Source organism: Malaya genurostris, chromosome 2, assembly GCF_030247185.1.
Source record: "Malaya genurostris strain Urasoe2022 chromosome 2, Malgen_1.1, whole genome shotgun sequence".
Classification (NCBI taxonomy): Eukaryota; Metazoa; Arthropoda; class Insecta; order Diptera; family Culicidae; genus Malaya; species Malaya genurostris.
In genome coordinates this window covers 146,839,366-146,865,181 of record NC_080571.1, presented here as the reverse complement: position 1 = coordinate 146,865,181, position 25,816 = coordinate 146,839,366, and the positions used below count along the sequence as shown (strand labels likewise).

Here is a 25,816-nt window from a genome sequence, read left to right as displayed (position 1 = left end):
TTTCATAGAGAAAGGCAAAAAGTATGGTTTCAACTTTTTGTTGATAATTTTTGTTTTAAAGCTGTTATTAAAACCTAAAGATTGATGGCTATCCTATCCGTGCATTTTGAAAAATGAAGTTACAGCTAAAACAGTTTACAGATCTCGTTGTAATTCGGAAACCGTTCATCGTACAAAAAATGGAGTCCAGGAAGAAGTTGTAGGGAATGAAAAGGGCAGTCTAAAAAACTATATACTGAAAAAAAATTTGATCTTTTCTCAATAATTTCAAAACGAACCAAAAAAATTAAATTAAAAAAAACCGTGTTTCGATTTTTTTAAAATTTTTATTTTAAAGCTCTTATTTAAACCTACAGATTGATGGCTATCCCATCCGTGCCTTTTGACATAAATAAAACCTTAAATATAATTAAGAATTATTCATGTACATGTAATAATTGTAGATATAGCAAGCAAATAAACAATTGATGGAAATATAAAAACCCCTTCTTAATCCACCTAGTGGTGTGATAATGCCTTTCTCTTTTTTCATAACAGTCTCATGAAAATATATTTCTTTTATCAATTTTTATTACTATTTTTATTACTTTTATTATATTTTATTACTATTACTATATTACTATATTTTATTACTTTTATTAAATATGTTCGGATACTAATTTTGACACCAATTGATTCAAATTGATTCGAGTAGTTCACAAAAGCATGCTTCAGTGTTTATGTCACACAGTCAGCATCATTTTTCCAAACTAGTGCTTGACATTTGCGTTGCCTATTTGTATGAGAACAGTGATGCTAATCTAAATAACCCTTCTTAATCCACCTAGTGGTGTGATAATGCCTTTCTCTTCTTTCATAACAGTCTCATGAAAATATGTTTCATACTTTTATTAAATAATTTTGGATACTGATTTTGTCACCAATTGATTCAGATTGATTCGAGTAGTTCACAAAAGCATGCTTCAGTGTTTATGTTAACCAGTCAGCATCATTTTTCCAAATTAGTGCTTGATCAGGCCCGTACCCAGGATTTCGTTTCGGGAGGGGCCCACAAATAAGAAATAATGCGTCTAAGTGATGATTCTTTTGCATTTAGTATTTTTTGTTTTATTTTATTTTTTGAAGAGTGAGTGCAAGTATGTAGCATTTAAAGTGAATATGTACTCACATATTTCGGATTGGACAATGAGAGATTTAAGCAAAAATTTCTATGTGTCAAAGGGAAGGGATCGATTTTTTCATTTCTTCGAGTCCTAGTCCCATAGTTCGTATTCGACTTCTAGTTCAGGAAAAGCTGAGTGATGAGTATTAAAAGCTTCAATTTCAATGGTGTGTTCGTATAAGCCACGATGTAAGAAGGAACAAATATTTCGAAACTATTCAGTAAGCTCTTCTAGTTTTGCAAAATTTGTTGGTTATTTGTCGAACAGATGGTCAAGCCGATTTTAACAAATTTATATTCAAATGAGGTGCCTTATTATCCCACGTGATACTGTTTAATTTCATAGAGTCAACTTCCGTGTCAGGATCAGAGATGCCTGCAGATTTGTTTGTAAATCAGCAGATTTATAAAATAAGCTGTAGACATGTTTCAGTTGCAGACTTTTTTGTAGACTTTTGAAAATCACGTTTTTAGTAGACGTTTGTAAAAATTTACCGATTGTTTAAATTGCCGCGATCTTTTTTCTTTTTGTTCGCTATACCAATTCCGTGCTTCATTATTTGAAGAAAATTTGGAGTTCGCGGACTTTTTTCCGAGTTTAAATTTTTCAATATATTTGAAATTTTCAGGGGAATATATGCATGAATATATTTGAAATTTTACAGGGTGAGTATAAAATTTAAATTCCTAATTGGGAGTGATGATGTAACAAAAGAAAAATTTTCTTAGTAGCATTCAAAAACTTCAAAACAGAACTCACATAAATTTCTCAGAGCTCACACCGATTTTCAATCGCTCCAATAATTCACACTTATACTTATATTACCGAAATCGGTAATATCCTGTTCTCTGGCGTATAATAATGGAGTAAGTCAACAGTAACCAAGCGACACCATCATCATCAGCATAGACGAACATGCTTCTGAAGTGTGCTCGCGTTCATCTTTTTTATCCTGAGTATGCAAGTGCAACATCCAGCGGCAGTACATCTTTTTCATTCGCAGAATCTTGCTAAAACTATGATATGTTTGCTCAGTACTAATCATTATGGCACTTTCTGATCATCCAGTACAATTTCCTTTAAGTTTGACATTGATTGTAATCACTGAGCGACTTTTGAGCCTCGAAAATAAATTTGATTGCAAAAAGAAGCGGGCTATTTAAAACTGGTTGATAAAATCTTCTAATTAGCACATCTTGTTAGTTGATAATCAAAAAATTCATTTCTGTTCCTGATTCCGCAAATAAAAGTTAAAAATCCCAAAATGGAAATTACTTTCATTCGATTTCGGGAGGGGCCCGGGCCCCTTCGGCCCCCCCTCTGGATACGTGCCTGTGCTTGATATTTGCGTTGCCTATTTGTAATCAGTGATGCTAATCTAAAATAAGCCTTCTTAGTCCACTTAGTGGAATTTTCATATATCTTGAAAAACCACCATAGGGGGGAGTACATGAAATTTTCGAAACCGAAAAAAAATTTTTGATGCCAACAGGCTTAGAATTGCATGAAACGTCGAGATTTAGTGTCATCTTGAGAAAAAATTTTTTTGAAAAAGTCAAAAAAATTTTTTTGTTGAGATGACACTAAATTTCGATGTTTCATGCAGTTTTAAGAGTTTCGGCATCAGAAAAAACTTTCGATTTTGGAAATTTCATGTACTCCCCCCTATGGTGCTTTTTCAAGATCGAAAATTGTCAAACCTTTACCACCGGGCAGCACCCCTTAAGCATGTCCGATTTAGGTCAAATTTTGCATGAAGGCTTTTTTCGAGGTGCTTAAACTTTTGAGCACTAGAACTTAACGAAAATAGAGGTGATCCCACAATTTTGGCACCCTTATATATAAGAGCGGTAAAAATCAACGTGTTTTGTCGGTTACGTCACTTATACCATCATATATCTGGAACCAAAAGTCACAACCATTTGATCTTCGAACATGATCAGTGGCCCGATAGTAGCTTTCAAACGAGCCCAAGTTTGTTAAAATCGGATCAGCCATCTCTGAGAAAATTGAGCGCGTTCAAATACAACGCTTTTTGTCGGTTACGTCACATATACCATCATATCTCCGGAACCAAAAGTAACAGCCATTTGATCTTCAAACTTGATCAATGGCCCGACAGTAGCTTTCAAACGAGCCCAAGTTTTTTTTTTAATTTTTTTTATTTTATTTTTTTTTTTTTTAAATAACTATTTATTGGAATATGAGTTAAAATTAAATTATTAAGATTTAAATTGGGTGTTCAGCCACAAGTGGTGACTTTTCAGCCCTGTTATATATATATATATATATATATATATATATATATATATATATATATATATATATATATATATATATATATATATATATATATATATATATATATATATATATATATATATATATATATATATATATATGATATATGATTTGGTTATTACCATGAAGACATCATTTGCTTCCGCAATTCTGAGATTTTTGTGTAGGGAAAATTCTAAACCTACTTGTATTGTGTAATGGGGAAAAGGAACTTATATACTAACTTACTAACTAATACAGAGAGCGAATCGATTCAATTGAAGATTGCATCGATTTTTGTCGGAATTTGCTTATAATATTATGTGACATTACATCTAATGGTTCTATATTTGTGAGTCTGTGTAACTCATTTGTACTAAACCAGGGAGGACGCTTCAGAATCATTTTCAGAATTTTATTCTGAATCCTTTGAAGCGTTTTCTTCCTGGTGGAACAACAGCTTGACCAAATTGGTACCGCATAAAGCATGGCTGGTCTGAAAATTTGTTTATAAATTAACAATTTGTTTTTAAGACAGAGCTTAGAATTTCTGTTTATAAGAGGATATAAACATTTAATATATTTATTACACTTTGCCTGGATTCCTTCAATGTGATCCTTGAAAGTGAGTTTTTTGTCATACGTTAAACCTAAGTATTTAGCTTGATCAGACCATGTCAATTCCAAGCCATTCAATTTGAGAATGTGATTATTGTTTGGTTTAAGAAAAGAAGCTCTTGGCTTGTGAGGAAAGATAATTAATTGCGTTTTTGCTGCATTTGGTTTAATTTTCCATTTTGACAGATAATCACTGAAAATATTTAAACTTCTTTGTAGGCGACTGCAGATCACTCTTAGATTTCTACCTGTGGCTAACAGACTTGTGTCGTCACAGAATAGCGATTTCTGACAACCAACGGGTAGATTTGGAAGATCAGAAGTGAAAATATTATACAAGATTGAAGCTACACTCGAACCCTGCGGAACACCGGCTCGTACGGGTAGCAATTCAGATTTACAATTCTGATAGCTAACCTGAAGAGTACGATCAGTTAAATAATTTTGAATCATTTTGATCAAATAAATAGGAAACTGGAAATCAGACATTTTTGCTATTAAACCTTTGTGCCAAACACTGTCGAATGCTTTTTCTATGTCTAGAAGAGCAACTCCAGTGGAAGATTTATTTGATTTTATCATGTTCGTTGCTCTTACAAGTTGATGAGTAGTTGAATGTTCATGACGAAATCCAAACTGCTCTGGTAAAAAAATTGAATTCTCATTTATATGAGTCATCATTCTTAACAAGATAATTTTTTCAAAAAGTTTACTGATAGAAGAAAGTAAGCTAATTGGGCGATAACTTGATGTTTCTGCTGGGTTTTTATCAGGTTTTAGGATAGGAATTACTTTAGCGTTTTTCCATCTTTTTGGGAAGTAAGCTAATGAAAAACACTTGTTGAAAATTTTAACCAGGAGTCTCAAGGCAACATCGGGAAGATTTTTAATAAGAATATTAAAAATTCCATCATTACCAGGAGCCTTCATGTTTTTGAGTTTCCTAATAATTGATTTAATTTCATCAAAATTCGTCTCAATAATGTCATCGTGTGATAACACTTGGGTTGAAATATGATCATACTTCAGTGAGACTTCATTTTCAATAGGACTCACAACGTTTAAATTAAAATTGTGGACACTCTCGAACTGCTGAGCTAGTTTTTAAGCTTTTTCACCATTTGTAAGAAGTATTTGATTTCCTTCCTTGAGAGCAGGAATTGGTTTCTGAGAACCTTAGAAAGTTTCCAGAAAGGTTTAGAATATGGTTTAATTTGTTCAACTTCTTTAGCGAAATTTTCATTTCGCAAAAGAGTAAATCTATGTTTAATTTCTTTTTGTAAATCCTTAACTATGTTTTTCATAGCAGGATCACGAGAACGTTGATATTGTCGTCGACGAACATTCTTCAACCGAATGAGCAGTTGAAGATTGTCATCGATGATAGGAGAATTTAATTTAGTTTGAGCTTTGGGAACTGAAAGATTTCTAGCTTCGATAATATAATGATTCAAATTATCAATTGCTGTGTCGATGTCCGCAGAATTTTCTAAAATAGTTTCATGATCCACATGATTTTCAATGTGAGATCTGTAATCCAACCAATTAGCTCTATGATAGTTGAAAATAGAACTAATTGGATTAATTATAGCTTCGTTGGAAAGTCTGAATGTTACAGGAAGATGATCTGAGTCAAAATCAGCATGAGTAATCGGTTCACTACAAATGTGACTTTGATCTGTTAGAACCAGATCAATTGTAGACGGGTTTTTCACGGAAGAGAAACAAGTAGGATTACTGGGATGAAGAACTGTAAAGTAACCAGCTGAGAGTTGATTATGAAGTATTTTACCATTACTGTTATTTTGCCTACAATTCCACTGGACATGCTTAGCATTTAAGTCCCCTATTACGAAAAATTTCGGTCGATATCTTGTGAGTTTTTGCAAATCGCCTTTAAAGAAATTTAATTGTTCGCCGGTGCATTGGAATGGCAAATATGCTCCAGCGATGAAATAAATTCCATGAATGGTTTCAACTTCGATTCCCAAGCTTTCAATAACTTTAGTATTGAAAAAAGGTAAAATTCGATGTTTAATTTGCCGTTGGACAAAAATGGCAACTCCACCACCAATTCCAGTAAACCTGTCAAATCGATGAACCACATAATGTGGATTACTTTTCAATTTTACATTTGGTTTAAGAAAAGTTTCTGTCACAATGGCAATATGAATTTTGTGAACTTTGAGAAAATTATAAAATTCATCTTCACTCGATTTCAAAGATTTAAAATATTCAAATAATTATTTAACATCACTGTTAAATTTTAAATTCATTATAATATTATTTGCAAATTTCCATCCGATTTGAAATGCTTCAAAAAGTGATGAAGTCGAATTCATTTGGATGATCATTTGAAAAAGTTGATCTTGTAGGTAGATCATTTTATTTTCAGTTATATCGCCTAAATCGACTTCATTTAAAGAAGCGAATGGCATTGAAGGAATATTTGTAGGTAGACTGCCATTAGAAGAAGATGATTTGGCCGGTCTACCTATTAATAAATTGTTTTCGTTAGAAGAAGAACTGCAAGGCGATAAATTGTTTACATTAGAAGAAATAGGTGATAGATTTCTACCTAATATACCAGCATAACTGACATTAGAAGAAGATGATGACGAGGTCGATCTACCTGTCAATAAATTGTTTTCGTTAGAAGACGGATTGGCAGGTGCCTTAGAAGAATTTTCAGGTATGTTCTGTAAATTTAAGGTCGTTGATTTGACTTGTTGTCTAAGCGAACGAGCGTTTAAAATTTTTTCCCTGACAGGACATTTCAAATAATTGGATTTATGATTTCCATTGCAATTTGAACATGAAAATTTATTAGTGGTTTCATTCATTGGACAAACGTCTTTCGAATGCGATTTACCACAATTCAAACACCGTATATCCATATGACAATTTTTGGTTCCATGACCGAAGCCTTGGCAACGACGACATTGCGTTAAGTTTGCAATACGATTATGCCGTTTATAATGTTCCCAATGAATTTTAATGTGGGAAATGAAACGTACTTTTTCTAAAGTTTTCAAATTGTTTACATCACTTCGATTGAAGTGTATTAGGTAAAGTTCATGGGAAATTCCAGAGCGTGGTTTAGAAGTACCATTCGCTCTTTTTTTCATAAGTATTACTTGGGAAGGGGCAAAACCAAGCAATTCTTTTAGTTCATTTTTAATTTCATCAATACTTTGATCATTTGATAATCCTTTCAAGACAGCCTTGAAGGGTCTGTCTGATTTTATATCATATGAATAAAATTTATGAAGTTTTTCGGACAAATATCGAATAAGACGTTCGTAATCTTCCAATCCATCCACCAAGACTCGACATTCTCCTCTTCGTCCGATTTGAAATGAGACTTTTACTTCCGGGAGAAAAGTAGAAAGCTCAGTACCGAATGCTTTGAAGTCGGAAATCATCACCGTCACTGGTGGCATAGATTGATGTTTCTTCCCAGAACGACAAGCGTCCATTTTTGGGAATTTTTGAAGAATTTTCTTCTATGTCGCTACAATCGGATTCAGGAAGAATCTCGTAAATATTGTTAGACGGCATAGGATCAACGGAAGGGAAATCCGTCCGTTGTCTTTTATTTTTACATTCAGATTCTAGATCGTGAATGTTATTAGAAAAATGTTGAATAACGGATTGTGATTTATTCCGTATTGAATTATTTTTAGCCTTAGGCTTGTTACCTTTCCGGTTGGACGCAGGCATTTTTGAAATTAATGAAATTTTAAATTAAATTAACTAGGCTAAATTAGTCTTCGATTAGACTCCTAGCTAGCCTTAAAAAAGGCTGATTAATTTCTTAGTCACTCTAATATCACTCTTTGTATCACTTAGTCACTCTAATATCACTCTTTGTATCACTTAGTTAGTGATTCAGGTAGCCTTGAAAAAGACTGAAGCCTTGAATCAATGAAACTCTAGGTAGCCAGAAAAAAAAAATTCCAGGAGCCAAGAGCTATACGCGTGCGGTGCGAACGACTGCTCAACACCGACTGTTGAGCCCAAGTTTGTTAAAATCGGTTCAGCGCGTTCAAATATCTTCGAAAAGTGCAAACACACATACACACATACGCACACACACACATACACACACAGACATTTTCCGATCTCGTCGAACTGAGTTGAATGGTATATAGCACTATGGGTCTCCGAGGCTCCGTTTGAAAGTCGGTTTTCCAGCAATTCTAATACCTTTCTATAGAGAAAGGCAAAAATGGTGTTATAATTAAATGTATAAGTATCTCAAGAACAGCTACTTTTAGAGGAAAGGATATCATGAACAAATTTATTGCTTTAACCTGTAAAATAATATTCTTCTGTTTAAATGATTATTTTTCAACGAGGAATTGAAATTTCGAATATATCTGTAAATTGATTTAGCTGTAATTCCTTCATTTTTAATAAGGCACGGATGGGATAGCCATCACTCTGTAGGTTTTAATTAGAGCTTAAAATTAAAAATTATCAAAAAACAACCTGTTTTAATCCACCAAGTGATGTAATGATGCCTTTCTCATATTACTCATTACATCATAAATATAATTGTGAAATTCGCAAAAACAACTGATTATTAAAAGAAATAGATTAATTTGTTCGGATCTAATCTCACAAACTCTATAAAACCTGTTTAACCTGTAGTTCCGGAACCGAAAGTAGTATCCACAACAAATTAACTGACACGAATGCCACAAAGATGGTAGTGTCATTAATAAAAAAAAACAACAAATAAGGAACTCCGTATGAAACTGTAAGACTTTGCTTTTGAACCTATAAGTTTGTGAAAATCGATTTGGCCATCTCCAAGAAAAGTAAGTGAGATCCTTTTTGCAGGTTTTGATCACTATTTCCTATTCTTGCGAAACCGGATTCAGATAAACGGAATAGCCGAAGTTGGTTCGTTTACTACCAACAAATATGACCTACAAATTGGAACAGTTTTGAACGTAGTTAAACCTATACTTACTATCTCATGCTCTATTTCGATAAACCAATTAAACGAAATCTATCAAACGAAACGAACCTGCGTTTCTGTTACTTCTGCATATGTAAGTTAAGGTAAACAGCATAAAACATGCAATAGGATTATTATTATTATTATTATTATTATTATTATTATTATTATTATTTTTATTATTATTATTATTATTATTATTATAATTATTATTATTATTATTAGTATTATTATTATTATTATTATTATTATTATTATTATTTTTATTATTATTATTATTATTATTATTATTATTATTATTATTATTATTATTGTTATTATTATCATTATTATTATTATTATTATTATTATTATTATTATTATTATTATTATTATTATTGTTATTATTATCATTATTATTATTATTATTATTATTATTTGTTCGTTTTGTGTTTTCATCTTCTTTCGGTGTTGTACATATTGTCACTCTATATGGTGATTTGAAAACTTAGACACTCATCGCCCTGTAACTGCGGAACCGGAAATCGGATCTGGATGAATTCACAGTAGCTTTAAAGACAGTATGAACTTTAATTAAAATCAAGATTTGTGAAAAAAAAGGAAAAGAGGGGAGCAGTAGTGCCGAATTAAGTTTTCATGCCCACAAACTAACAAGCTCTACAAACTGGAAGAATTTATCAGACAGTTTTATGAGATTTTTACCTGTTTTTAACCATCGTTCGTGGGAAAATACTAATATAATTGGTAATTTGCCACTTATCACGCTTTAGTTCCGAAGCCGGAAGTCGGATCCTGATAAAATGTTCCACAAATTTGTAGGATATTATAATACCTTCAATAATAACAAAATAATCCAAAAAGGTTATATAAAAAAGGATGGTTTCAACTTTTTTTTTTTGATAATTTTTATTTCAAAACTGTTATTAAAACCTAAAGATTGATGGCTATCCTATCCGTGCCATTTGAAAAATGAAGAAGTTACAGCTAAAATAGTTGACGGGTCTCGTTGTAATTCGGAAACCGTTCATCGTACAAAAATGACGTCCAGGAAGAAGTTGTAGGGAATCAATAGGGCACTCTAAAATAATATACACTGAAAAATAAATTGATTCTTCTTCTCAATAATTTCAAAATGAACCAAAAAATTAAATTAAAGCTTTAAAGCTCTTATTAAAACCTACAGATTGATGGCTATCCCATCCGTGCCTTTTGACATAAATAAAATCTTAAATATAATTAAGAATTATTCATGTACTTGTAATAATTGTAGATATAGCAAGCAAATCAACAATTGATGGAAATATACAAAATGGTGTTATAATTAAATATATAAGTATCTCAAGAACAGCTACTTTTAGAAGAAAGGATATCATGAACAAATTTATTGCCATTAACCTGTAGAATAATATTCTACTGTTTAAATGATTATCTTTCAACGAGAAATTGAAATTTCGAATATATCTGCAAATTGTTTTCACCTTGAAAGGTGACGAGTTTTTCCTTCACGACTGGGTTGCTGTTCTTGCAATGTTGTTTTTCCTTCACGGCTCCCTACTTTTTCTACAATACTTTCATTCGAAGGAAAATTTGCTAAGGGCGCTGCATGCGAATGAAGGTTTTGTAATCGCCAAAATCAACGGCGTCAACATCTGTTGCTGTTATGCACCTCCACGATGGACGATGGAGCAGTTCAACCACATGTTGAATAAACTAACGGAAGAGCTCATTGATCGAAGACCAGTTGTCATCGCCGGTGACTTCAATGCTTGGGCAGTGGAGTGAGGCAGTCGTTACACCAACATGAGGGGACGCAGCCTATTGGAAGCTCTAGCAAAGCTTAACGTAGACCTCGACAACAAAGGCCCTACTAGCACATATCGAAGAGATGGCCGAGAGTTGATCGTCTATGTCACCTTCTCTAGTCCTGGAATAGAACGAAACATGAACTTCAGAGTAAGCGAGGAATATACCCACAGCGATCATCAAGCAATCCAGTATCGTATCGGGAACAGGAGACAGTTGGACAACTGGAAGCGACAGAAGCTGGTGCTGCTACCGAAGCCGGGAAAACCCCCCGGAGATCCGTCGGCATATAGACCTATATGCCAGTTGGACACAGTTGGTAAACTACTAGCGAAAGAAATCCTGAACAGGCTAACGAGATACACCGAGAGTGATAACGGTCTTTCAGACATGCAGTTCGGTTTCCGAAGTGGCAGGTCGACAGTAGATGCCATTCACGTGGTGGTAAAAATTGCACAAGTGGCACAGAAACAGCAGAGACGTGGTAATCGCTACTGCGCCGTTGTCTCCTTGGACGTAAAGAATGCCTTCAACGGTGCAAGCTGGGAAGCGTTAGCCAACTCGTTTCACAAAATGAAAGTACCGGAATATTTTTGCCGAATTTTGAAGAGATACTTTCAAAACCGGACTCTGATCTACGAAACTGATAGAGGAGAGGAAAGAAGAACAGTCACAGCAGGCGTTCCTCAGGGATCTATTCTTCGCCCGACACTCTGAAACGCGATGTACGATGAAGTTCTGAAGCCGAACCTTCCCAGAGGCACGAAACTGGTCGGCTTTGCGGATGATGTGGTGCTAGTAATCGTGGGTGAATCAAAAGAGGAGGTCGAAGTTCTTGCCACAGAGACGATGAACTTGGTGGAAGATTGGATGCGTGAGAAAAAGTTAACGCTAGCTCACCATAGAACCGAAGTGGTGATGATTAGCAACCGGAAAGTTGTACAATAACTGAAAATTACGGTCGGGGATCATATTGTCGACTCAAAGCGTGAGGTAAAGCATCTAGGGGTGATGATTAACGACCGGCTGAGCTTCAACGGCCACGTAGATTATGTGAGCGAAAAGGCGGCGAGATCGATCAAAGCTTTGCTTAGAATCATGCCAAACAACTCGGTGATAAACAGTAGTAAGAAAAAGCTCCTGGCCAGTGTGACTACGTCAATAATGAGGCATTGCGGACCAGCCTGGGCGTCGGCGCTCAAGACAAAAGGAAACCGGAAGCGGCTAAACGGCACGTATCGAGTGATAAGCATGAGAGTGGCAAGCGCCTAAAAAACCATATCGTTAGAAGCGGTCAACATCATCGTCGGCATGATCCCAATCGCAATAGTAGTGGAAGAGGATTGCGAGTGCTACCGTCAAAGAGGCTTGCGGGGCATCCGTAAATCTACTAGAGCAGAATCGCTGAGAAAGTAGCAACAAGAGTGGGACAATGGAGTGAACGGAAGATGGACATATCGGATCATCCCCAACGTGCCCACGTGGCTAGAGAGAAAACATGGAGAGATCAACTTCCACCTAACACAGTTCCTATCTGGTCACGGATGTTTCAGGAAGTACCTGCATAGATTTGGGCACGCAGAGTCGCCGCTTTGTACGAGCTGTGCAAACGTCGAAGAGACACCGGAACATGTGATCATTGATTGTCCTCGATTTATGGCAGAGCAAAATGAAATGCGTCTAGTAGTCGGAGAGGACATTTGCGTCGACAACATAGTGGAAAGAATGTGAGGCAACGAAGAGATGTGGAAGGCGGTCAACAGAGGGGTGATGCATATGATGTCATGACTTCAACGGAAATGGCGAGAAGAGCAGCGAAACGGTCAAGAATGAGGAACGAGAGCCTGAATAAAGATAAACAGTGGATATCACTTAGCAGAAATGTAATGTGAGCTTGAGTAGATGCGCAAGATCGCAGCCCTATTCCGTAGTAATACTAAATGGTGGTCCCGGGAGGATAAGGGCATGGAGAAAAGGGGGTGTTTTAGTGGGTTCGACTCCAACATACCGAGTTATCGTGCCTACATACAGAGCTGTGTGGAGATAGTTTAATGATCCGGCGATTTCCCTTCTATTACAGAAACACACACACACACACACACACATACACACATTGTTACACTTCTAGATCGAAGAGGACGTCATGATTGGTCGCGTTTCAATCCATAACTTCAAACTTCCTTGATCATTATAAATCACAAAATTATGTGCATACAGATTGATGGGCTATAACATGTTTCTCAAAATTCATTTTTTGGATTCTCATTAAAACTTTTTTTCCCGCAAATCTTGGTGCAGTTTCGGACAAACGCGAAAAATGTTTAAATCTAGATATTTCGGTCATGAAAGCTAGATATCAAGGTAGTTGGAGTGCAGCTATGTTAACTGACTATTGTTGGACCCTTCAACGTCCTCATGCTCGGCATAAACGAAAGTCTCAAGCCAAGAAGTTCAAACCGTAGTAGTGAGTCTTTTTTCTCTGTATCTACTTGATCTGATATACGTACTTTTTATGAACATTACACGCACTGTATATAAATACTTGTAATTTTCAATACAAGTTTTATGTACTGATCTCATATTATATCCATTTAAGGTTTATCCTATTTTGTGCATAGGGCACATAACCGATTTCTATATTTTATGTTTCATCTTCTACTCGTCAGTACTTAACAGTTTATGTTGAACTGTTATGTAACCTAGCACACGGAGAACCCTTCGATCATAAAATTGCGATATCGCAGTTTTTGATTTTTACGATAGTTGATTTAACTAATTTCTTTTTGATTCAACCAAAATGGTTTTTGATTTGCATATATTCAAGTAGTTGAAAAATATGTTGTTTTGAATGCTGTCAAATGCCGGAGACAGTTGAAAGCAAAACAATAATTGCAATGCAAAATCAACAACTTTTTTAGTTGAAATCTGTTCGCGTCGCTTCAAAATGTCAATGAAAACAACATCGATGGTTCTTTAACCGTTTGGTGAAATTGTGTTTATTCGATTTGAGAATTTTATGATAACAAGTGGTTATCTAACAGCGGTGTTGTGATAAAGTTAACCTTGTTTAAGACGAAAAAGATTTGATGACAAATTAGAAAATGTTAATGAATGATCATCTCGTAATCTTTCAGGTATGCGCAAAAATTTTATGCTTCAAATTCGATCATTATTTACTTCCAGCAGACTGTTTTACTTCCAGCTGTTTGTTACCGATGATAATGTTCATGCATTAGCAATAAAACGCTTTTTGACATGAATTTAATTTATAAAAGTAACAGGAGCGAAGGGTTTCAAACGCACAGAACGCGCTGCGATTGAATGGCGCGTTTGAATTGCCGTCGCAAAATTCCAATTCCCAGCGGTTGATGCACCCAAGCTCATATAAATTGACTAAAATTATCAGTGCATAACTTTAGTTCAACCGTTTGAAGGCATCATTTTAGGTAAATTTAATAATTTCGCTAATTTACTCGCCCCTCCGGACACTTTTGCTAATTAAAAACGTTTTTCTACATAAATCATTTCCGATCGAATCAGAAGTATTTTTTTTTTAGAATTTAGATCTTTACTGATCTCAAAACAAACAAACAAATTAAACCGATTTATTTTTCAACTAACAGAATTTTGTTTCAATAACAACACCAGTTATTTCAACTAAAATATTTGTTGAAATTGAAAGGTATGTGTCCTCACTAATTGACAGCATTTTTTTTTCAACCCTCGTTTCTGCTAATCGAAAAACAAAAATGACAGTTTAGTTAAAACAACAATCGATTAGTTGTACCAAATTTTAACCAATCGAATTCAGAAAATCAACTAATATTCTGGTTGAAATGGGATCGCGGGTGGTTCCGTGCAGGTCAACATTAACCGCTAGGCAGACATAAAGTTTCTGCTACTTACAGAACACTTTTTTATTCGCACCGAAGTGCAAAGTTTTTACTGTCGTGACGAACGTAAACGAGTTTCGACTTGAACTGGCCGATTCAGGTGATGGTCATTTAGGAGCTATCCTATTTTGTGTTCGACGAGTCGAAGACGATACATAAAGTATAGAAATCGGTTATGTGCTCTATGCACATAACAGTTCGGCTGAAAAGTTCGTATCGTTTAATAGAAACACACATTTTTTTGCCAACATAATTGCCATCAGAGGCGATACAGCGATTATAGCGATCTTCCAACTTTTCGATACCATTTTTGTAGTACGATTTGTCCTTTGCCTCAAAATAGGCCTCAGTTTCAGCGATTACCTCTTCATTGCTTCTAAATTTTTTACCAGCGAGCATTATCTTGAGGTCTGAGAACAGGAAAAAGTCACTGGGGGGCAAATCTGGAGAATACTGTGGATGAGGGAGCAATTCGAAGCCCAATTCGTTCAATTTCAGCATGGTTTTCATCGACTTGTGACATTGTGATTGTGAGCTCACGCGGCACCCATTTTGCACAAAGCTTTCTCATATCCAAATATTCGTGAATAATATGTCCAACACGTTCCTTTGATATCTTTAGGCTGTCAGCTAACTCGATCAACTTCACTTTACGGTCATTGAAAATCATTTTGTGGATTTTTTTCACGTTTTCATCGGTAACAGCCTCTTTTGGACGTCCACTGCGTTCATCGTCTTCGGTGGTCATATGACCAGTACGAAATTTTGCAAACCACTTACGAATTGTTGCTTCGCCCGGTGCAGAGTCTGGATAACACTCATCAGGCAATTTTGCGGTATCAGCGGCACTTTTTTTCATCAAAAAGTAGTGTTTCATCAACATACGAAATTCCTTTTTGCCTTTCTCATAAAGAAAGGTTATGCAATCACTGTGAAAACCGACTTTTGAACCGAGGCCCGGAGGGCCGAGTGTCATATACTATTCGACTCAGTTCGTCGAGTACGCAAAATGCCTGTGTGTTTATGTGTGTGTGTGTATGTGTGTATGTACCGTTTTTTTGCACTAACTTTTCTCGGAGATGGCTGAACCGATTTTCACAAACTTAGATTCAAATGAAAGGTCTTGTGGTCCCATACAAAATTCCTGGATATTATTCGGATCCGACTTCCGGTTCCGGAATTATTGGATAAAATGTGCAACAAATTGTGAAAATAAGTGCACTAACTTTTCTCAGAGATGGCTGAACTAATTTTCACAAACTTAGATTCAAATGAAAGGTCTTGAGGTCCCATAAAAAATTCCTGAATATTATTTGGATCCGACTTCCGGTTCGGGAGTTATGGGGTAAAATGTGCAAAAAAAATAAAATATGCTTTCTAACTTTTCTCATAGATGGCGTGACCGATTTTCACAAACTTAGGTTCAAATGAAAGGTCCTGTGGTACCATGCGTAATTCCTGAATTTCATGCGGATCCGACTTCCGGATCCGGAAATATAGAGTAAAGTGGGTTAAAATTGTATACCATCTATGAAAATGAGGAAAAATCTTAAACAATTTTCTAAATCGATCTCAAATCTTTTCCAATTGATAGTTTTTATCAGTAGACGGTCAAACAAACCGATTGCGGTTATTCTTTTAAGAATCGAAGAAAATTATTGTGAAGAATACTACATTATTATATACGATAGTATGATTGATATGAGAAAGGCATCATTACACCACTAGGTGGATTAAAACAGGTTTTTTCTATTTTTTCACTATAACAAAAGTAGCTTCACTCAAAATGCAATATCTCACAAACTAATAATCAGACAGCTGTCAAATTTATACACTTATCTTTTGAAGATTGGTACTAACTGAAAATGGTATGGATTTAATTCTAGTGTCGCCCTCTCATAGAAACGATACGAACTTTTCAGTCGATCTGTTATAGGATAACCCTTAAATGACCATCACCTGAATCGGCCAGTTCAAGTAGAAACTCGTTTACGTTCGGCACGACAGTAAAGACGCTGCACTTCGGTGCAAATAAAAAACGTGTTCTGTAAGTATCAGAAACTTTATGTCTGCCTAGCGGTTTATGTTGAGCTGTTAAGTTACATAACAGTTCAACATAAACTGTTATGCCGAAGACGAAACATAAAGTCATATGATATGTTTATAAAGTCATATTATATGTTACTGTGGCATATTCTGCAACGGAAGTTGAAAAAACAATCCGATTATAACACATCCAAATACTAATAAACATAATCGTAGTAATACCAAATACAAATTATAATACGGAATACTTCGACAAATTTTCAAGGACACATTTTGCATCGTGCGGTACACTGTCAGAGTGACAATGTCTTTAACGAGTTTTCTATAAAACTAACAACACTGAAGGGTAAGAACAAGTTCACCATAGTTACTGTTTATTATAGTGAAAAATAAATAAACAAACAGTTTTTATCTGATAATCAAGATCACAAGCGAAATGTAAGTTAAACAATAATCTAGAATGGTTAAGCCACCATGAATATACTACTAGCTGTATTGATATTTGTAGATTCGTGGGTGTTTGTGTTCATTTGTCATCTTACTGCTGGTGGAACGAACTCTAAAACCTGAAAGGATTATGTTCCAGATCGGTTTTATAAACCGACTGTATAATATGTTCATTCAAACAGTTTCATATCCAGTTTATCTTAACAAATATTACTGCTGTGAAACAAACAAGAAACTTGTTGCACATCATACAGTGCGTTTTTCCAATCACACAATCGTTGCGGGAATAGTTGAGAAACACAATACAAGAACAATGTTTGCAACTTGGGTAGCGAATAACCATTTGCATATTTGGATTCAACTAAAGAAACTGTACTAGAAACACATGAAAATTACTAAGAGATTAATTTTCATTTGTCGTTCAGTGGAATATTTATATTTCTTATGGTCACTTACCTTAGGGTTGACTCGGTAGTAATGATTTCCTTCCATTTGGCTTTATCATTATAACTCAGCTGACCAACTGCATTGGTACTTTGTAGTTCAACTTTTGTAATGGCTATATCGGGAATTTCGACATCTTGTAGGACTCTTATGAGAATATCCCAATTGGAAACAGATTTATCCTCCGGAGGTAGCTCTATTGGTTTAATATTACATACTAGCTCTGGACTTTGAAGAAATTGATCATTTTTTGATAGATGTGTAGAGTTTGGTATAATTATTTGAGTTGGAATATGCCGAGTAGTTGCTACACCAGATGCACTTGATATGTCTGAGAAGTCTTCCCAAACCGGATCTGAATATTCCTGATAGTTTCGGATGGTAACATTCCAGTTTGTGTCAACTACAGGCATTGCTTTATAATTTGTGACCACACGTTTATGTCTCTCAATATCCTCAACTGTTGTTTTTTCAGTGACTGTTTGCGTATATACGTCATCTACAATATGGGATGAAATTTCATTTTTTTTCATTTTGTTAACTTTTGATTCTAGAACATTTTTTGAATTCAGCATGTTTAAAACATCGTGAGAAAATCTTGGATATAAATGAGAAGAATCAATGATTTCAGTCATAGAATGCGTATCCGTTATTTCAGTGCCTAGTGAAACGATGCTACGAGTCGAAGAGTCATGACATCCGTTTGCATTAATATCTGGCCAAGTATCACGTTGAATCTGCGAAGTTGAATTAAAAAAAATAATAGTTGCCAATCTTGTGTTTTTTGTAGAAATTAGAAATAAGGTATATTACTTGTGAGAACGTTGATGTTTTGGACAAATTTGATGGTGATTTCATGACTGCTTGAATTAGGTGCAAATCTGGGGAATGTATGAACTGAGATTGACCGGCTTCTGGCAAGGATCCTAATGTTAGTACGCTGTCACTTCTTGCATCTTCGTATGATTCTGGAATCGTTGAAAGGTTATTTCGCTCAGTTCGGTTGATAGAAGTACTACTATCACTGTCGGATGATAATGACGACTGCATTGGCGGTAGTGCTCGTTTTACTCGTACATGAATTTGAAACTTAGGAGAAGTTTCACAAATCGATCCCGATCGAATTTCTTGTGCGTAGCCTCCATTTTCACTATAGATGCTGGAATTATCCTGAATAAAAACACCATTTTCAAAACTCCCGTGTGAACTAACAGGCAAAGATCCTGTATCAAGTTCTTCATTTTCTGAATGCGATTCACTCGGATAATCGGAAGGTATCAAGGGACCATCACTTCCAGATATACTTTGAGTACGATGCAGAGCGACATGTGCATGTGGTAGTTTGAGTGCTGATAGGCAACCTAGATGGTAAGAAATAATTAATGACTCTAATGTGTGGGTGATCTTTTGAATGCATGGACATATGGTAACTATAATACTTGGCCAGAATAACATATTGCAACAGTTCGCATTGCGACACAAAATATCAGCAAGATGAAATACTTCGCAATCGACATATCGAAAATCAAGTATATAACATATATCTTACTATATGTTTACTTTTCTAGCGATTCTTATCGTGGAACCATACAAACCGCAACACAAAATTTACTTCATAATGTTACGTTTCATTTTGACAAAATTTTGATACAATGTAAATTCTTTCTTAAAGATACTATGTATGGAATCACATACACTCTTATTATATGGTGCATCAAAGCAAAGCCTTGGTATTACATTCCTGTAGTGGAATTTGACCTTCTGTTTCAACAGACTTCGCAGCCGATACAGAGTGTACAGAACCATTGCATGGCAGGTGCTACGATTCTACTGACACTACAAATTCTTCCAGGTCGGGGCTCGAACATACGACTACTGGTTTGTAAGACCAGTGCTCTATGCTTTGAATTTGATATAGTCCGCTTCTTTCAATATAATCAAAGTTGTCATTAATCCACCTACAAGTGAGTTGAATAGAGAATACAGAGTATTTATGTCAGAACAGAGTTGAACAGAGAATACAGAGTATTCATGCCTTTGGAAAGTTGTATATCATATTTAAACAAGAAAACAAGTCGAAGACATGAGCACTTTAAAATGAATTAGTATCAAGATATGATGCATTGTTTATAAGATATCCTTCAAATCAAGTTTTTGCATCATAACTTTTTTTCAATGAATTATAAATTTTAGTTGGTTTGACGTAAAACCGCCATAACTAAGTTCAGTTTTTGCAATGACTGGGCGTAAACATATATTTAAGAAGCCAAATGAATGAAAAACTAATAGAAAAGATGATTTATTGGAAAAAGATGTCCCGGGTTGGCGGTTCAATGCAATGTTGTCGTATGTTCGAGGCCCGAACTGGAAGGATTCGTAGTGTCAGTAGGATCGTAGCACCAGCCATGCAATGGTTCTGTACACTGTGAATCGGCTGCGAAGTCTATTGGAACAGAAGGTCAAATTCCATTACAGGAATGTAATACCAAGACTTTGCTTTGGAAAAAGATACGAAACAGGACTTGAACCTGTGTTATTATGCATTCCGTGCATACGCGCTACAATTTCGCCACTCTGAATCTTTTTATAGACACTCTAAAACGCCAGTCAGATATGGTAGAACGTACATCGAACATGATCTACATCCTGGCCGTTACCCGACCGATACCTTTCACTCAAACATCTTCTCTGTCCATCAAATACTAGTCTTCTCCCTTTATACATATTTTTTCGCTCAAGCATTGAGTATTGAATGGCGAACATGGGAACTTATGCGTCTTTAGTGCAGAGTCAAATTGTAATAAATGAAATAAGTGAAAAAGGTGATTTTTTGTGATTTTTTTTATCTAAGCAAGTGACTAATTGTGCTTTAAACAGATAAGTAGAAAGTGTTTTGTGAATACTTCTATTTTGTGCTGTAAATTGTGTCAATGAACGCCGTGCAGCAATCGCTCAAACAAAGCGGCGTCGTACCGTGGTATATTGAATGCATTGTCTATTGTTTTTGCATGGTTCACTTTGCTTTAATTTCTCCCCCACCTGTGTGTCGGGCCGGTTTTGTTTGTGCATAAATGATGGGTGAATATGTGAAGTGTAATGAATAAATAATCATATCGGATATTAGAATTACATGTTCAGTTTGAAATTATTCATTTATCACCAGCGCTGTACTGGGCTTACGAGAGCCATGGCCGGTTGAGTTTCAGATACACCGGCGCTTTTGTTTAAATGTGCCGATTGCTCGGAAGGTGACGTGATGGCTGATGGGATGCTAAAGGATGCTGTCCTTTCACTCATTAGTGATATGAAGGAGATGGAAAAATTCAAATCCATCACTGATTCGTTTGCTGGTGTGCGGGAGAGCATCGAGGCAGGCACACATTAATATCGCGATAGAAATAGGAATCGATAGACTGATCAGATCTTTCAATGATGCTCTGGAGAGCAAAATGGCCTGCTTAGAAAACAGTGTGGCCAAATTGAAAGTTGAATTGAAAAGTTTGTTGATTTTGAATAATCAGCAAAATAATAATGAATTAGTCGTAATGAAAAGAAAAAAAATTGTTGCAGATAGAAAAACTCATTCGGAGTCAGATGGAAATCCCAGCCGCAAGAGAAAAATTATGTCTAATACTAATCATGATTAAAATGTTGATAATGAAAATAATGACGAAGTGATTCTAATAGTTCTTCAGAAAACATTTGGAGCCATCAGAAGGGCTGATTTTGCTAATGTTTCCCAAGATTGATCTCTACGATATTTAGCACAGTTCTGAACATTTTCCTCGAACGATTTTCGCACAGCGTAAGGTGCACGAAGCAAATCAAATTATTTTGGGTTCTCACTAAACTGATGATTTTTACCTTCGATTTGCAAAGAAGTAATCTTAATAGATCTTTAGATAACATTTAGAACCATTACAAAGGCTGATTTTATATAATGTTTCCCACTTTTCGTTTTCTATCTCTCCAATGCAAACAACCAGCAGCTCTGTATGACGCAATCGCTCTTGTTTGAATTGAAACTGGCTTTGCGAACGATCCGCAACACATCCACTCGCAGTGCCAAATGATACCAAACTGGTCTAATGCGTCTACTCGCCTCGACGACCGGAAAGCAAGTGAGAATTGAGATCTGTGCGTTTCTTTTTAACCATGCAGAAGATGTGATCTCCGATGCCGCTGTTTGAATGCGTCTTCTCGGCCCGACGTCTACTTCCATCCAAGAAATGATCGATTTTCGACCACGGTTCTCCTTTTATAACCTTCAGTAAAAGATATGTACCTGACTACCTCAAAATCGTCGTCCTTGTGCGAAAACCCCAAGCGAAAGTGAAGAGTTTTCCGCGTTGTTTCCAAAGTTTGAGAAAACTACATTTTTGAGTAGTTTGTGGTTATCTCATACTGTTCAAAATATTTTTGATGAAATAGTGAACGAATTGTGTTGCTGCCGTTAATACAAGTCGAGATATTTTTGAAAAGGCGCCCCATAATAAATTAAACGAGAAAATAATACTAGTTGAAAACTTCAGACAAAAGTAAAAAGAATTTACTAAAGATAGGCGAACTTTTCAATGATTTCTTTAATCAAGTATTGCTAATCTTTGTTCAGTGTGTAAGAAGTGCTTAGAAATATTATTTTTTCGCTCGGATATATTTCAGTTTTTACCGGTATAATTAACCATAATCTATCTACTTTGCGGTGTATCTAGTGATTTGAACTTAATTCTACAACGTAGTCTATTTACGGTTACTCTTCATCACAATTCAGTGGTAAAACTTGCATTTGTTTGCTGTTGATTCGCTTTGGTTTGTGCTACGTTTATCAAGCCATTAGCACTCACGTCACACTCACGTTCCTGTCAAAATCATTCTATGAACATGACGAGAAGTAAATGCAATGCTGAACCTTGTTTTGGTTCAACTGGATCGAGAAGTGGCAAGATAACCTGCGAATCTTGCTCCGGTAGTTATCATATTAAATGCGCAAATGTGAACAGCACTCTTTCTAAAACCATTCGGGACTGTCCTGGAGTGTGTTGGTTTTGCCCTAAATGCCGTTGGTCTGCAAATAAAAACGCATCATCCACTGATACGATGAGCTTGATTCTCCAACGCACGACTTCTACATTAAAACTGGTTGGTGCCTTGACTGATTCAATGCAATCTTTCTACCGTATGTATACCCAGGCCTGTGCCAAGGTTTGCTGTAACAACCAATTTCGAGATAGATTGGAACGCTCCGAAAAAAACGGTACTACTTTTTTCGAACGTCTTGATAATTCACAGCTGGATTTAACCAACCTCTTCGAGTCAATATTTGACGACAACAACAAACGACCCCGCACCAGTAGTACTAGCCGTCCTTCTATTGTACAACCAGAAAAAATCGCCAAAACTGACACAGCAGTAAACAATCGTCCCACCAATGATATTCCTGCGTCATGTACCACAAATTTGGAAAGTTCTCATCCAAATTCCACCGCTATAGAAGAGAATACAGTTCCAATAGCAACCAGTAACTGATCCATTTCAACGCAACCACTGTTTACAACTCAGCCAGTGATGCCTCTTACTACCACCGTGAACTCTGATTCACATCCTCCGTCATCAGCTACCATCACCGACATTAGTAGTAACTTTATCCAGGCAGTACAAGAACCATCGTCGTATGCAGCTTCCCAGCTTACTAGTTCTTCATCAACAGTACCACCCTGTTCAGTGCAGCCTCGGCAGCCACAACCGTCAACAAACAATAACAGGCAAGCTACCATTTCTGTTATATCAAATGTTTCCTATACTGGCCCTCTTCCGCCGACAATCTCCCCTGCCTATACTGTAGTAAATACCATAGCCCCCCTCTCGCAACGACAAACTGAAAATAACCGCACAATAGATTATAGAAATAAAAATGTACCTCTATTAGCAGCTCTCCCCGACCAACCTGATACCGAAAAATGGTACTACTTAACACGATTCGTGCCTACTGAAACTGAGGAAAATATTATTAACTATGTTAGTGCTAGATTTGAGTGTAGCAGAAGTTTCTTTTGTCTCTTTCAAAATAGGCGTTCAAAATACCTTTGAAAAGGTGATCAATTCAACAGAAATCTGGCCACATGGCATATCTATCTCCCTTTTTGCCTTTCTCATATAGAAAGGCTATGCAATCACTGTGAAAATCGACTTTTTATCCGAGGTCCGGAGGGCCGAATGTCATATACCATTCGACTCAGTTCGACGAACTGAGCAAATGTCTGTGTGTGTGTCCGTGCGTCCGTGTGTGTGTAACAAAAATATGTACTCACTTTTCTCAGAGATGGCTAAGCCGATTTCCACAAACAAAGATTCAAATGAAAGGTCTTATAGTCCCATAGCCTGCTATTGAATTTCATTCCGATCCGACTTCCGGTTCCTCAGATATAGGATGATATGTACCGAAAAAGTGAAAAAATATGCACTCACTTTTTTCAGAGATGACTGAACCGCTTTTCACAAACTAAGATTCAAATAAAAGGTATTATGGTCCCATAGCTTCCTATGGAATTTCATTTGAATGTGACTTCCGTTTCCGGAGTTATATGTGAAAATTTTAGAAAAAGTTTAAACTCAATTATCTCTGGAACATCTCAACCGATTTTCGCAAACTAAGATTCAAATGAAAGGTCTTATAATATTTTAAAAATTGGTGAAACATTTTATCTGGATCCGACTTCCGGTTCCGGAACTAAAGCGTGATAAGTGGAAAATCACCAATTTTACTATTATTTTTTCACGAACGATGGTTAAAAACAGGTACAAATCCCATAAACCTGTCTGATAAATTCTTCTAGTTTGCAAAGATTGTTAGTTTGTGGGCATGAAAACTTAATTCGGCACTACTGGTCCCCTTTTTTCCTGTTCCGAGAGCACCGAAAGTGGAGAAGAAAAACTCCTAAAACTAAATTCACTTCGATTTCTCTGCGATGCTTGAACCGAATCTTGATTTGAATTAAAGTTCATACTGTCTTTGAACCTACAGTGAAATTTCATCCGGATCCGACTTCCGGTACCGCAGTTACAGGGCGATGAGTGTCAAAGTTTTCAAATCGCCATATAGAGTGACAATATGTACAACACCGAAAGAAGAAGAACACACAAAATGCACAAGGCGTGCTTTGTTCTATTTCATACACGTTGTGTAATGATGTCAATATTAATAATAATAATAATAATAATAATAATAATAATAATAATAATAATAATAATAATAATAATAATAATAATAATAATAATAATAATAATAATAATAATAATAATAATAATAATAGTAATAATAATAATAATAATAATAACAATAATAATAATAATAATAATAATAATAATAATAATAATAATAATAATAATAATAATAATAATAATAATAAGAATAATAATAATAACTGCTACGGCTGCTGATTCATGATGTTTTGCTTGACTTACTTATGCAGAAGTAATAGAAACGCAGGTTCGTCTCGTTTGTTAGATTTCGTTTAATTGGTTTAATCGAAATAAAGCATGAGATAGTAAGAATAGGTTTAACTACGTTCAAAACTGTTCCAATTTGTAGGTTATAATTGTTGGTAGTTAACGAACCAACTTCGGTTATTCCGTTTATTTGAATCCGGTTTCGGAAGAATTGGAAAAGTGTGATCAAAAACTGCAAAAAGGATCTCACTCGCTTTTCTTGGAGACGGCCAACCCGATTTTCACAAACTTATAGGTTCAAAAGAAAAGTCTTACGTTTTCATACGGAATTCCTTAATTTGTTGTGGATACAACTTTCGGTTCCGGAACTACAGGTTAAACAGGATTTATAGAGTTTGTGAGATTAGATCCGAACAAATTATCCTATTTCTATTCAATAAACAGTTGTTTTTGCGAATTTCACGGTTATGTTATTGATGTATGTTATTGATGTAATGGGAGAGGCATCATTACATCACTAGGTGGATTAAAATAGGTTTTATAACTCAGTTCGAAACAGGCAGCTTATCACATACCGAATTCACCGCGTCCCCCACTTCCCCGGCTTCAATATATCAACAACAGTACTCGCTTGCAATCTCATCTAATTCCGTCAATTGCATCAAAAATGCCTCGTCCAGTGTACCCACGATCCCCCATGCGTCGCT

General features: G+C 35.7%; 1 protein-coding gene across 5 annotated transcripts in view; it reads right to left on the bottom strand.

Moving 5' to 3' along the window:
• LOC131431865 (uncharacterized) overlaps positions 1–25,816 on the bottom strand; it is a 339,850-nt gene that overhangs the window by 25,907 nt on the left and 288,127 nt on the right. For 4 of the 5 annotated variants that reach the window (XM_058597781.1, XM_058597779.1, XM_058597780.1 and 1 more), the window contains 2 exons: positions 18,477–19,024; positions 17,676–18,400 (listed from right to left, as the gene is read on the bottom strand). In XM_058597781.1, coding sequence (XP_058453764.1) covers positions 17,676–18,400; positions 18,477–19,024 — 1,273 coding nt within the window. The remainder of the gene's footprint in view (positions 1–17,675; positions 18,401–18,476; positions 19,025–25,816) is intronic. The other variant, XM_058597783.1, reaches the window with a different exon arrangement.